Source organism: Ovis aries, chromosome 16 (assembly GCF_016772045.2).
Source record: "Ovis aries strain OAR_USU_Benz2616 breed Rambouillet chromosome 16, ARS-UI_Ramb_v3.0, whole genome shotgun sequence".
Taxonomy (NCBI): domain Eukaryota; kingdom Metazoa; phylum Chordata; class Mammalia; order Artiodactyla; family Bovidae; genus Ovis; species Ovis aries.
The window spans coordinates 28,508,465-28,521,965 of record NC_056069.1 but is presented as its reverse complement, the minus strand read 5'-3'; the positions used below and the strand labels follow the sequence as shown (position 1 = coordinate 28,521,965).

General features: G+C 36.4%; 1 protein-coding gene across 3 annotated transcripts in view; it reads left to right on the top strand.

Annotated features, from left to right (window-relative positions):
* The window catches only part of PARP8 (poly(ADP-ribose) polymerase family member 8), a 195,871-nt gene that overhangs the window by 145,896 nt on the left and 36,474 nt on the right, over positions 1 to 13,501 (top strand). For all 3 annotated transcript variants that reach the window (XM_042233798.2, XM_012096951.5, XM_042233797.2), the window contains one exon: positions 12,430 to 12,522. In XM_042233798.2, coding sequence (XP_042089732.1) covers positions 12,430 to 12,522 — 93 coding nt within the window. The remainder of the gene's footprint in view (positions 1 to 12,429; positions 12,523 to 13,501) is intronic.

The following is a 13,501-nucleotide window of genomic DNA, read 5'->3' as shown; positions in this document are numbered from 1 at the left end:
GTAGCTCATAATGGTTTGCTTTGTTCTTTGCTAATGACTGATGATTTGAGCTTCTCTTTATGTGCTTCTTGGCCATTTGTATGTCCTCTTTGGAGAAATATCTCTTTAAATCCATTGCCCATTTTTTAATTGGATTGTTTGCTTTCTTTAGTGAGTTCTAAGAGTTCTTTGTGGCTTCCCTTGTGGCTCAGATGGTAAAGAATCCACCTGCAGTGTGGGAGACTTGGGTTTGATCCCTGGGTTGGGAAGATCCCCTGGAGAAGGGAACTGCTATCCACTCCAGTATTTTGGCCTGGAGAATTCCATGGACTATATAGTCCATGAATCACAGACTCAAATATGACTGAACGACTTTCGCTTCACTTCAAGAGTTCTTTATATATTCTGAATACTAGATCATTATCAGAGATATGATTTGCAGGTATTTTCTCCTATTTTGTGGGTTTTCTTTTTCTTAATGGTGTCCTGTGACACACAAAACTTAATGTTAGTGGAATCCAAATTTATCAATTGAGGTATTGCCTAATCCAAGGTAACAAAGATGTATACCTACATTTCCTTCTAAGAGTTTTATAGTTTGTATCTTACATGTAAGACATTGAGTTAATTGTTGTTTATGGTATGAAGTTGAGGTTCAGATTCCTTCTCTTGCATGTAGATATCTAGTTGTCTGTGCACCATTTGTTGGAAAGACTATTCTGGCCTCATTAAATGATATTGTCTCCCTTGTGGAAAATGATTTAACCATAGATGTGTGAGTTTGGAGCCTTGATTTTATTCCCCTGATTGTATGTCAATTATTATACTGGTACTATACTATCTGAATTACTGTAGCTTTGTAGTAAGTTTGGAATCAAAAAGTGTGCGTTTTCTAATCTGAAGTGTGAATTTTGTGCCTCTTCTAATCAACATTTTACTAGAGGTTCTAGCCAGGCAATTAAGAAGAAAGAAAGAATAGAAGGTATCCAGATTAGACAGGAAATACTAAAACGATATCTATTTGCAGATGATTTATGCACCATGTGCCAGATACTCTGGGTAGATAATTTTGCATGCTTGAGTGCGTGCTCAGTCGCTCAGTCACGTCCAACTCTTTTCGACCGCATGCACTGTAGCCTATCAGACTCCTTTATCCATGAGATTCTCCAGGCAAGAGTACTGGAGTGGGTTGCCATTCCTTTTTCCAGGGGATCTTCTTGACCCAGGGGTTGAACCTGCGTCTCCTGTATTGGCAGGCAGATTGTTTACCACTGAGGCACCTGGGAAGCCCCAGGTATTTTGCATATCGCTTCCTTATTTGATTTTCACAGAACTCTGTGGTTTAGGTATTTTTATGCCCATGGTGCAACTAAGGAGATTAAGATTCAAAGAGGGTAGGCAGCTTCGTTAGTATCCTCCCCAGCTGTGTGACTGGAAGCTGAACTTTGAACCTGATTCTGTCCGATTTCAAAACCTTATCACCAACATTTATTAAACACTTTATGAGTATAAGGCACTATGCTAGAGTCTGTTGCACTTTTTAAGAGAAATTTATCCTATATGCTTGAAAAGATAAATTATAAAGCCTGGAAACAGGTAGTTTTATTAGAACAGTTTTGCCTTTCAAGATTTATGTTATAAAAACATATATAACAGCCATTAATGAGCACAGTTGTCTGTCAGGTTTTATATTTGTTTCATTTTATTGCTTTCGGAAAACATATAACAAAGTTTTTCTTGCCCCTCATATGCTTTTTTTAACAGTTTTTCCTCTCAAAGAGATATATTGCTAATCTGAAACCAAATCAACTGACTCAGCATTTATTTTAATAAAGATTTGTACAAGATTGTTATTTTTATTCAATACCCAGAAATGTATAGTTATGATGAAAGGAGAACGAATCATTTTATTATGTTCATTTATCCCACTAAGAAGGCTCATCTTTATTTTGTCATTGTGCGTCTGTGGACCTTGATTTATTTCTTAATCCATGGCAATAATATTTTCATTGCAGGATATAATAGTCATGTTATGAATAGCATAAGCTTTTTGGGTGTTTTTTTTTGTAATCATGTTTTTGGAGTGCCTTACATGGATCTTCCCTGGTGGCTGGGCTTCCTTTATAGCTCAGCTGGTAAAGAATCTGCTTGCAATGCGGGAGACCTGGGTTCCATCCCTGGGTTGGGAAGATCCCCTGGAGAAGGGAAAGGCTACCCACTGCAGTGTTCTGGCCTGGAGAATTCTATGTACTGTACAGTCCATGGGGTTGCAAAGAGTCAGACATGACTGAGCAACTTTCACTGCATAGATTATCTTATTTAATCCTTATAATAACCTTCTGAGGATGGATATTACTACCCCTGCTTTATAGATGAGGAAAATAGTAATTTTTTTAATGTCACAATGCTAGTAATTGATAGGGACAGGATTTGAATCCTGGCAGAATGGCACCAAGGCCATGGTTCTCAATCATAATGCTGCTCTTTACTTACATACTTGAACTGACTACTTTTACATCCTGGAAATTGACTACACTTGGTGTTGGGAGTTTGCTCTTCCCAGTTTACTTCCTAGCAGTTCATTCCAATAATAAGTGATAGAAAGATCATAGTTGATACTAGTATTCTCTGTACCTTGCTCCAAGGTTTCTTTGACTTTATCTCTGTCTTTCTGTACCAGTTAAGTATGCTGTCTATTTCTAGAAATGGAAATGCTTTCATAAACAAAAGTGAAGACAACATTTTTAAATATAGTTTATCAAGCGGTTTTATGTTGCTGTAATTCAGGCTGATATCTAAGGAAATCAGAAACCTTACTTTCTTAAATAGTAAGATAAGTAACATATGAAATCAGATCAGGAAATGAAAATAGAGAAACATCTCATATGCAAAGGAAGAAAAGTAAACAGAATACCTCCTTGTTGTATTAAACAGGTATTTCACTTAAATCAGGCATATTCATTTTTTCTTTCTTATATTTCCATTGCAATGTATTTTGCTATAATTCCAATAATGTATAGTGATCATTTCAATAATGTATAACAATTTTTACAAATGTAATTTCCTGTGGATAGTAATCAATAAATGGACTCATTGGTCACTTATTCTCAGCCCATGTAACACATTAAAAACTGCAGTAAATCCCCAAGCTATAAAAAAGAGATGTTATAGCCCCATGGGTGATTAAATGGTTAGATAGAATTGTTTCCATAGATTTCTGCCTCATGTTTGTTACATTTGTTAGATTTCTCTGTCAAAATTCAAACTGTTTCTCACTTTTTTTCTCTTTTCTTCAAGCCTGATTGTTTTCTAAATGACATAAGTCTCCATTTATTCCTATTTCCCAAATGTCCTAAAATTTTAGTCACTAATTTCCTGTTCTGTCACTTTCCTCAGAGGTCTAGGCAAGCTTGTCACACTTTTGCAACATAAGGAACTAAACTACTTATTTAGAAATACCACAAGGCTCTGATTTTCTCTTTTGTTTACAAAGGTTATAAATATCACTCTCAGGTGGGTTCTGACATGTGATACTTTAGATCTGCATAAAACTCACATTATCAGGAGGGTTGTTCAGAGTCCCAGAATTTCAGTTTGGCAGTACGGTCTGCAATCCCATCAGAAAACCAAACCAAAACCAAATCACTAGTTCTCTACATTTTGGAATCAACTGGAGTGTTGATGCTATACTGTTTGGTGATGCTTTAGAATGTTGATTTTGGACTTCATCAAGTGTGTTTGTAAAAGAGGAAAAGGAGGATTTACTGCCAGAATCACCACTGTTTTATCAGCCTGTAAACTCCTAGTGCCCTTATCTTTTTGTTATACTCACCTTAAGCCCCGTTCTTGGATCAATGCAGGTGTTTGTCTTCTTTGAGCCCTGTATGTGAGCTGCTGAATCCTACTGGAGAAAACCACTCATGTGGTTGCGTGGCTTAGTGTCCCTACAAAGTTGGAACTTTGTCAGTGACACTGGGTGTGTGTTCTCTGTGTCCCTGGTTAACAGACTTTCTTGTTTCCCACACTAGCATGTGATAAAAGAATTATGATCTGTTTTCTTCTCCTGCCCTGTGGAAATGTCCCACATTACTTGCTTTGTGTTATCAGGCCTGAGACTCTCACGTCACCTCTTGAGAATAGTGCACCATCCCACTAAAGTCAAGTCAAAGAAATCCATGAACCTAGCAATTTTTGTACCCAGTTTTGCTGTGGACCTTAGAAAAATGTTTGTAACTAAGGTTCTTGTTAGAGTAAAGTTAACAATACTCAGCTATAGTTTGGTCATAGCTTAAGGCACTCCCAAGACCAATCTTGAGAAACTGAGTAGGTAGGTAAACCTGGATATGTCCCATTTTACTTAAGAGGAAAACAGGTAGGTCTTCTTATATTTAAGTCTGACCTTCATATCTTAATATTTAGAGAATGGATGAAAAAGCATAACCAATTTTCTCCCCCCAAATCCATTTCGCAGAAGTTAATTTTGCAAGTTTTGAAATAACAGGTCAAACTAAATAATTATACCAAAAAACTTTTAGTTAAAACATAAATATTTTTACATCCAAATTGAGCAGAAATTGGTTTTAATAATCAAACAACAGTGTTAGTTTTATGAGACAGTAGGAATCAGCATGTATATTGAGGCCTAACCAGGCCTGATCCTATTTCATTATGGATCTGTCTCGATCTCTGTGGGATTCCTGTCTTTCCTAATCGACAGTAAATCTTGCCTTGCTCCAAATGTGTCTTTCTTCCAAACCATTGAAAAGAACCCAAAGAACTGACTATAAATCTGGAAATACAGAAAATTAAAGGCTTGTAGGTTTTGTGTTTCTAGTCAATATTCTTAATTATTCTCATGTGTTTTCCACACTAGTTTTTTTTAAAATTATTAAGTTGTATTTATATTGCTCATTTTTATTTTAGTAAGACATGCTTTAGAAACAAATTAAGAATTTTGATAAACCAAGGGTATGAAAATAAAAGTACCACGTCATGATATGCTTCAGTGAAAATTCTTATTAAACACATATTTCTGTGTATAGATTGAGTTAACATAAGTAGAAGAGACGGGGCTTCCCAGCTGGCCCTAGTGGCAAAGAAACTGCTTGCCAAGACAGGAGATGTGAGGTACATGAGTTCAATCCCTGAGTCAGGAAGATCCCTGGAGGAGGGCATGGCAACCCACTCTAGTCCTCCAGTATTCTTGCTTGGAGAATGCGCATGGACAGAGGAGCTTGGCAGACTACAGTCCATAGGGTCGCAAAGAGTTGGACATGACCGAGCAACTTTCACACTATCCAGCTTACCTAATAGTGTTAATATTTCAACAGCTCTCTATATCTCAAGGAGATTTTATAATCTTTATCTCACTTGATTCTTCTCTCTTGGTCCTTTTATCAGCCTGGTGAACTAGATCTGATTTTATGCCTGTTTTGTAGCTGGGAAAACTGAACTGTGCACATAAGCTCCAGCTGGAACAACATCCATGTTCATCTGTTTTATATATTGGGCTTACATGAAATATTTTGTTTGAAAAAAACGATCACAGCAAAAAAGAGTTTGAAAACCACTCACCTACACTGTGCTATATATAAATACATAGCTGGATTCTCTAGTTGTGTTATTTCTGTTTTCAGTAGGAAGTAATTTAAATTCATTGAAAACACAAAATTTCTAAAATACAGTTGGTTCTAAAACATTCTTTAGGGCTTAAAATAATTTTTTTGAGTCATGTTTTTACTGCTCACATTTAAATTGTTTTGATTCAAGTAAAATTAAAAAAGTATTCATTTTAGCTTAAAAATTTCTAAAATGAATCTTAATTTAGGGACATATAAAGTTCCCCATGTTTTTAATGGTGCAGAGTGAATGTTATATTGCAGATATATTATGTATATTATGTGTAATGGCAGGAGGGACTTGCCATGGTTTTACAGTTTAAGTTATAGGGACTAATTATTTGAAGGCAATATAATAGTATAACATTAAGAATAGGCAGCTAATAGGTTTCTTGTAAACTTGAATTAGTAAATAATGTACATTGCTGGTGATATCTAGGCACGTATACTTTATTAAGTCATGTTTAAGAAAACATACAGTTTTGCTTAACCAGCAGTAGCTATTCCATGAGTATGTTTTATTTTGAATTGAGACTGGAGTTTTCTATGCAAATAATATAGTGATAGCAGATTTTCTTGGGAGCAGGGCACTGGCTTGCAGTATGCTCAAAGTGGGAGAAGGCTAATTGCACTATAACTGTATACTTGATTAAGGAGGAATGAATCACTTGCTTTCCTGGAATAGGATGTCCTTTCTGTGAGACATCTAGTCTAGATTACTTGTGATTTGAGAACTTTCTTTTAGTATGCCATCTTGTGTTGACATTTTGAACTCCTCTCATAAAAAATGTGGATAAACAGTTATCTACAAAAACTAGGTTGGCAAATAATTATCTGAAAATTAAGCTTATTTATATCTTGAATACTCTATTGAATGTTCTAGTAAAATGATTGATAGATGTAACATTGTTATTTAAAAATTCACTGGCATTTAGTGTGGTGGTGGTGGTGTTTAGTCTCTAAGTCATGTTTAAGTCTTTTTGTGACCCCATGGACTGTAGCCCACTAGGCTCCTCTATCCATGGTATTTCCCAGGCAAAAATACTGGAGTGGGTTGCCATTTCTTAATCCAGGAGATCTTCTTGACCCAGGAATTGAATCTGTGTCTCCTGTATTGGCAGGTGGATTCTTTACCACTGAGCCACCTGGGAACCCCTACTGTGGTACATAAATTAATTGCAATATTACTACCTCTATCATTACTATTTTAAAAATAAAGATAAAATTATTTCTATAAGAATATAATGTGTAGTTATACTTCAGATTTTTCAGAATGGTAATATCATTTCATGCCCCCCTCCACAAAGCAAGTTTTCTATCGTACCTGATTTCCTTCTTCAAACAGTTGCAGTAATAGGATATCCTTAGAAATTAGCCTTGCAAATTTGAGTATGGGAATAAAGGCCATTTTTCAATGAAAAAAAAAATGCAATAAAGAAAAGGAGTGTTTATAAAGAAATTAAGCCATAGCTTTATCATTAGGATTGTAAATTTATAATTTAAAATAATGGGTCAATTGATAAATCCATGTGATTTGGAGATTTAGAGGTTGGAATGGAAATAGGTCTGTGAGGAGGATGAAACAGCAATGCAGGAGAAACCATTCAGAAAAGACTGAACTGTTGCTCATTTGTTACTCAAGATAAAGACTAGGAGGTCTGGGCAAAATTGGTAAAAAATCATTTGAGACAAAGTCAGGGTGGCCCATGAATTTCTAGGATTGGGGACAAAGTATGCTGATAGAATACTCAAATTTCAAATAATTGCCTTCCAGTCTAGTTTAGCAGAGTATTTCATTTTCATTTATACTGTTTAAGAAGGCAACAATTTAATGCCAAAAATTAGTTTCTACTTTATTCCCTGAATATGTGTGTGAATATATATATATATTAGGATGATCACAAACATTATTAACTATCCAAGGTTCAAGAAGACAGACATAGGAAGACAAATATCATATGATATTGCTTATATGTGGAATCTTTTTTAAAAGGTTATAAATGTACTTATTTATAAAACAAAAGTAGAGTTGTGGATCTAGAAGACAAAGCTACTTAGGGGAAATAGGGGGAGGGATAAATTGAGAGATTGGGATTAACACAAGAGTATATATAAAATAGGAAACTAGTAAGAACCTGCTGTATAGCACAGGGATCTCTACTCAGTACTCTGTAATGGCCTATAAGGAAAAAGAATCTAAAATATATAACTATCTAAAATGTATAACTGATTCATTTTGTTGTATACCTGAAACTTACATTATAAATCAGCTATACTCCAATAAATTCTTTTTAATTTAAAAGAAACTAAAAAAAAAATTTCCAGGGTTCAATTATAGCATTTTAAAAATGTTCATTGCTCGTATATATTAAATGAGCCTTATCATGATATTCAGCTTTAGGATTTATGGATTTTGGTCATTAGAAAAAAACAACTGTATGGTTGTTTGGCAATAGTATTATTAAAAACAAAGTACCTTCTTTGTCTCTGTTTACTTACTCAGTGAACTTTGGGTATCTGGAATATGAATTAATTCCTGTGGCCCCTTAATGATTTCCAAAGCTTGCCTTCCCCTGGATTCTTTTTTGTTTACAGTTTCATTATACTCAAACATCAATATAGTGTTTGATGCTATAGTAAGTATGTAATAAAATGGTTGCTCTTATTATTTCAGACCATACCATGCTCCCAGAAAGTGAACAAAAGAAACAGCCCAGTGTCAGTGGGAGAAATTGATGGGCAGCCATACATGCACATAGATACACACGAAAAAATAGGACCAGATTAAGTTAAATGCTAAAGTAACAGTAGTAGAAATTGAACAGTCTGCTCTAAGTTTATCCATGTGCATACAGCAGTGTGTATAGCTTGAGTCTGGATGAAGAACTTTGTCCAATTAATTTCCTACCATAGGTAGTTTTTCCTATGTTTCTGAAATAGAAGCTGTCTTTTTAAGACTGACAAAGAAAATACATCAATTTATTGGAGGGGGAAATTTTCTTTAGGGAATGTCAATCAGAAATCTTTGTGTGATTGGCTTTTTGTCTACAAAGCCACTACGTGGGCCCATTCTGAGCATAAAGGGTGCTTAGTATGGGGCTTTCCTTCCCCACTAGTTAAGCAGTGGATGAAGTTATCCTTTGAAGTCAGTGCGCATGGGAGCAGTGGCACTAACAAATACGTCTCTCTGCTGTGCTGGGCACCACAGGCTGCATCGTGTTAGGCTTCATCAGTTACCTAATGCGATGTAACTCAGGAGATGAGATAAATCAAACAGATGACACTGTATTAGATTTGAAAGATGAGAGCTCTTCCAAAGCAATTGCAGAGTGTATATTTCAGTGCTGTTGACTTCAGGAGGTTATTGAAGTCAAAAATCTTTGCAACAAAACCAGTCTTTCAAGAGTTAGGTAGCAAGTAAGCAGAGTCATGCTTATTTCTTCCAGAGAAAATTACCTAGGAAGAAATGGAATTCTCCTTTGTAGATTTGTTTTACGTAGCCTTGGGATTGAATCTCATTTTTTAGTATATCACCAGTTTAGGTATCTACTTTCAAATGCATCTTCTGTGCAAATGTGAAAATTTAAATGCATCTTCCGTGCAAATGTGTATTACGCAAGCAAGATGGATTTTCTACTTAAAGGATATATTTTGTGCATGCATGCTCAGTCATGTCCAACTCTGTGACTGCACAGACTGCAGCCTCCCAAGCTCCTTTGTCCATAGGATTCTCCAGACAAAAATACTGGAGTGGGCTGCCATGCCCTCCTCCAGGGGATCTTCCTGACTCAGGGCTTGAACCTGCATCTTCTGTTTTGGCAGGTGAATTCTTTACCACTGAGCCACCTGGGATAGATCCAAAGGATATTTTCACATATTGCTAAATCATTCCGAGTGCAAGTGCCTAAAACTAACTGAATTGAATTTTTAATAATATTTTTGACTATATCAGTAAAATGGCTATTTACTAATTGTTACGTATATTTAGAAATTTGATTTTTTAAAATAAAGTGATAGTTCTTCCCATCCCCTCTCCAGTTTTACTGAGATATACAGCACTGTATAACTTTAAGGTATACAGCATAATGACTCGTCTTACATGCCTCATGAAATGATTATCACACTAAGTTTAGAATATCCATCATCTCATATTAATACAAAATAAAAAGAAAAGCATTTTTTTCCTTGTGATGAGAACTCTTAGGATTTTAGTCTCTTTTATATGTAGCATAAAAGCTGGATTTAGAAAAGGCAGAGGAACCAAAGATCAGTCAATTTGCCAACATCCATTGGATCATCGAAAAAGCAAGAGTTCCAGAAAAAGATCTACTTCTGCTTTGTTGATTACATCAAAGTCTTTGACTGCGTGGTTCACAACAAACTGGAAAATTCTTAAAGAGACGGGAATACCAGACCCCTTTACCTGCCTCCTGAGAAATCTGTATGCAGGTCAAGAAGCAACAATTAGAACTGAACATGGAACAACGGACTGGTTCCAAATTGGGAAAAGAGTATTTCAAGGCTGTATATTGTCACCCTGCTTATTTAATTTATATGCAGAGTACATCATGCAAAATGTCAGGCCTGATAAAGCACAAGCTAGAATCAAGATTGCCAGGAGAAATATCAATAACCTCAGATATGTAGATGACACCACCCTTATGGCAGAAAGTGAAGGAGGATTAAAGAGCCTCTTGATGAAAGTGAAAGAGGAGAGTGAAAACATTGGTTCAGCATTCAAAAACTAATATCATGGCATCCATTCCCATCACTTCATGGCCAATAGATGGGGAAACAATGAAAACAGTGAAAGACTTTATTTTGAGGGGCTCCAAAATCACTTCATATAGTGACTGCAGCCATGAAATTAAAAGACACTTGGTCCTTGGAAGAAAAGCTATGACCAATCTAGGCAGCATATTAAAAAACAGACATTACTTTGCCAACAAAGGTCCGTCTACTCAAAACTATGGTTTTTCCAATGGTCATGTATGGATGTGAGAGTTGGACTATAAAGAAAGCTGAGGGCTGAAGAATTGATGCTTTTGAACTGTGATGTTGGAGAAGACTCTTGAGAGTCCCTTGGACTGCAAGGGGATCCAACCAGTCCATCCTAAAGGAAATCAATCCTGAATATTCATTAGAAGGACTGATGCTGAAGTTGAAACTCCAATACTTTGGCTACCTGATGTGAGGAACTTACTCATTTGTAAAGACCCTGATCCTGGCAGGAGGCGAAGGGGATGACAAAGGATGAGATGGTTGGATGGCATCAACTCCATGGACATGAGTGTGAGGAAGCCCTAGGAGTTAGTGATGCACAGGGAAGCCTGGTGTGCTGCAGTCCATGGGATTGCAAAGAGTCGGACACAACTGAGTGACTGAACTGAACTGAACTGATATATAACATACACCAGTGTTAATTATATTAATTATGTTGTACATTATGTCCCTAGTAGTTATTTATCTTGTAATTGGAAGTTTACACCTTTAGACCACCTCCACGCAATTTCCTCTCCCTCTACCCTTCCACTTCGGGTAACGACAAATCTGTTCTCTTTTTCTATGAACTTACTTGTTTTTGAAGTATAATTGACCTACATAGAACATTTTGATAGTTCCTGGTGCACAATGTAGTGATTTGATATTTCTGTACATTACAAAATGATCACCACAGTAACTTTAGTTACTATCTGACACCATACAAAGATACTGCATAATTATTGACTATCTTCCCTGCACTGTTCATTTCATCCCTATGACTCATGTATTTGGTAAATGGAAGTTTGTACCTCTTAATCTCCCCATCTGTTTTCTCTCATCCTACCACCTCCTTCCCTCCTGGCAACCACCTTTTTGTTCTCTGTGTCTATGACTCTGTTTATATTTTTGTTATGCTTCCTCATTTGTTTTGTTTTTTTAGCTGCATATAAGTGAAGTCAGACAGTATTTTGTCTTTCTCTGATTTATTTCAGTGAGCGTAATGTTCTTGCAAATGGCAGTATTCTTTTCTTTTTTATGACTGAGTGGTATTCCGTTTTATTTATATATACCACACCTCCTTTATCCATTCATCTGTACATGGGCACTTAGGTTGCTTCCATACCAAGACTAGTGTAAATAATATTTATATATATAGTATTTCTTGGACTTCCCTGGTGGCTCAGACGGTAAAGTGTCTGTCTACAATGTGGGAGACCCGGGTTCAAGCCCTGGGTTGGGAAGATCCCCTGGAGAAGGAAATGGCAATCCACTCCAGTACTATTGCCTGGAAAATCCCATGGACAGAGGAGCCTGGTAGGCTACAGTCCAGGGGGTCGCAAAGAGTCGGTCACGACTGAGCGACTTCTGGGATTCTGGGATAGTATTTCTTCCTTTTTAAAAATTTTCGTTTATTTTTGGGTGTGCCAGGCCTTTGTTGCTGCACAGACTTTTCTCTAGTTGTGGCGAGTGGAGGCTCTACTCTAGTTGTATTGTGCGGACTTCTCATTGCGGTGGCTTCTCTTGTTGTGGAGCACGGGCTCTGGATGGGTGGGTTTCAGTAGATGTGGTTCCACAGCCCTGGAGCACAGGCTCAGTAGTTGTGGCACCTCGGGCTTACTTGTGCTGCAGCATGTGGGATCCTCATGATCACAAATAGAACCCGTGTCTCCTGCATTGGCAGACCAGTTCTTTATGACTGAGCCACCAGGAAGCCCCTCTTCCTTTTTATTAACAATATTCTAAAACTTAGCATTTTCTATTTATTTTAAAGAACATCACACATTTACTTTAGGAATTGGAAGATGGTAAAAAGAAAAAAATGTTGAATTGATTTCCCTTTCTTTTGTAGCCTACGGTGTGTGAACGAGAGCTGTGTGTATTTGCTTTTCAAACCCTGGGAGTAATGAATGAAGCTGCTGATGAAATAGCAACTGGAGCTCAGGTACTAACACATGATACTGATTATTTTATATTTTAAATATAAAAATTTGAAAACATTTTTTATTCTACCCTTCTTTGGGGGCAAATTTTTGATAGTTCTTGATACATTGAAAAAGCAAACCAGCATTTTATATTTTTAGATAGACACTGCAGTTTGCCAACTTTATGTAATGTGTTTTGTCATTTTACAGTTGGCAAGAGAAGTTAAACCAACTTTAATTGTTTGAAAAATAATTGCATTTCTTTTTTATATGGCGAAACTGAGCTACTGAAACCCTTGCCCTTGCATTCTGTAAAATTTATTTGTAAAGTTACAGTGCTATAAAATGGAAGCCAATTTATTTTTAAAACTCAGGTGAAAAGGTAATGGGCTGCTGCTGCTGCTGCTGCTAAGTCACTTCAGTCGTGTCCGACTCTGTGCGACCCCATAGACAGCAGCCCACCAGGTTCCCCTGTCCCTGGGATTCTCCAGGCAAGAACACTGGAGTGGGTTGCCATTTCCTTCTCCATAAAATGGAAGCCAATTTATTTTTAAAACTTAGGTGACAAGGTAATAGGCAGAACATGTAATAAAAAGAGAGCATTCAGTTTTACAATAGCAGTGTTTATAACATAGGAAGAAAAATATAAAAACAAAGAAAAAACTTGGAAGTAGAGCAGCATCCCATGTTTCTGGAAAGGAAAAAAAACAATTGTCAAGATGCCAAAATGTATTATATCATGTAATTCATTAAAATTTCAACTAGTTTTTGTTCATTTATTGAACATGACTGAAATACTAATAGATGAGAAAATTCCAAAAATCAAAAAATAGTGCATGTTAATTAAAGGAGGCTAGACCAACCAAACACAAAACCGTATTATGTAAGTCTGTAGTATTTTAACAAAATACAGTACTGGCAAGGAAAGTACTGACAAGAAAGTCCAGTAATCCCCATAATTGTTCAAGTTTTAAATACATTTTTTATATATTAAGGGAG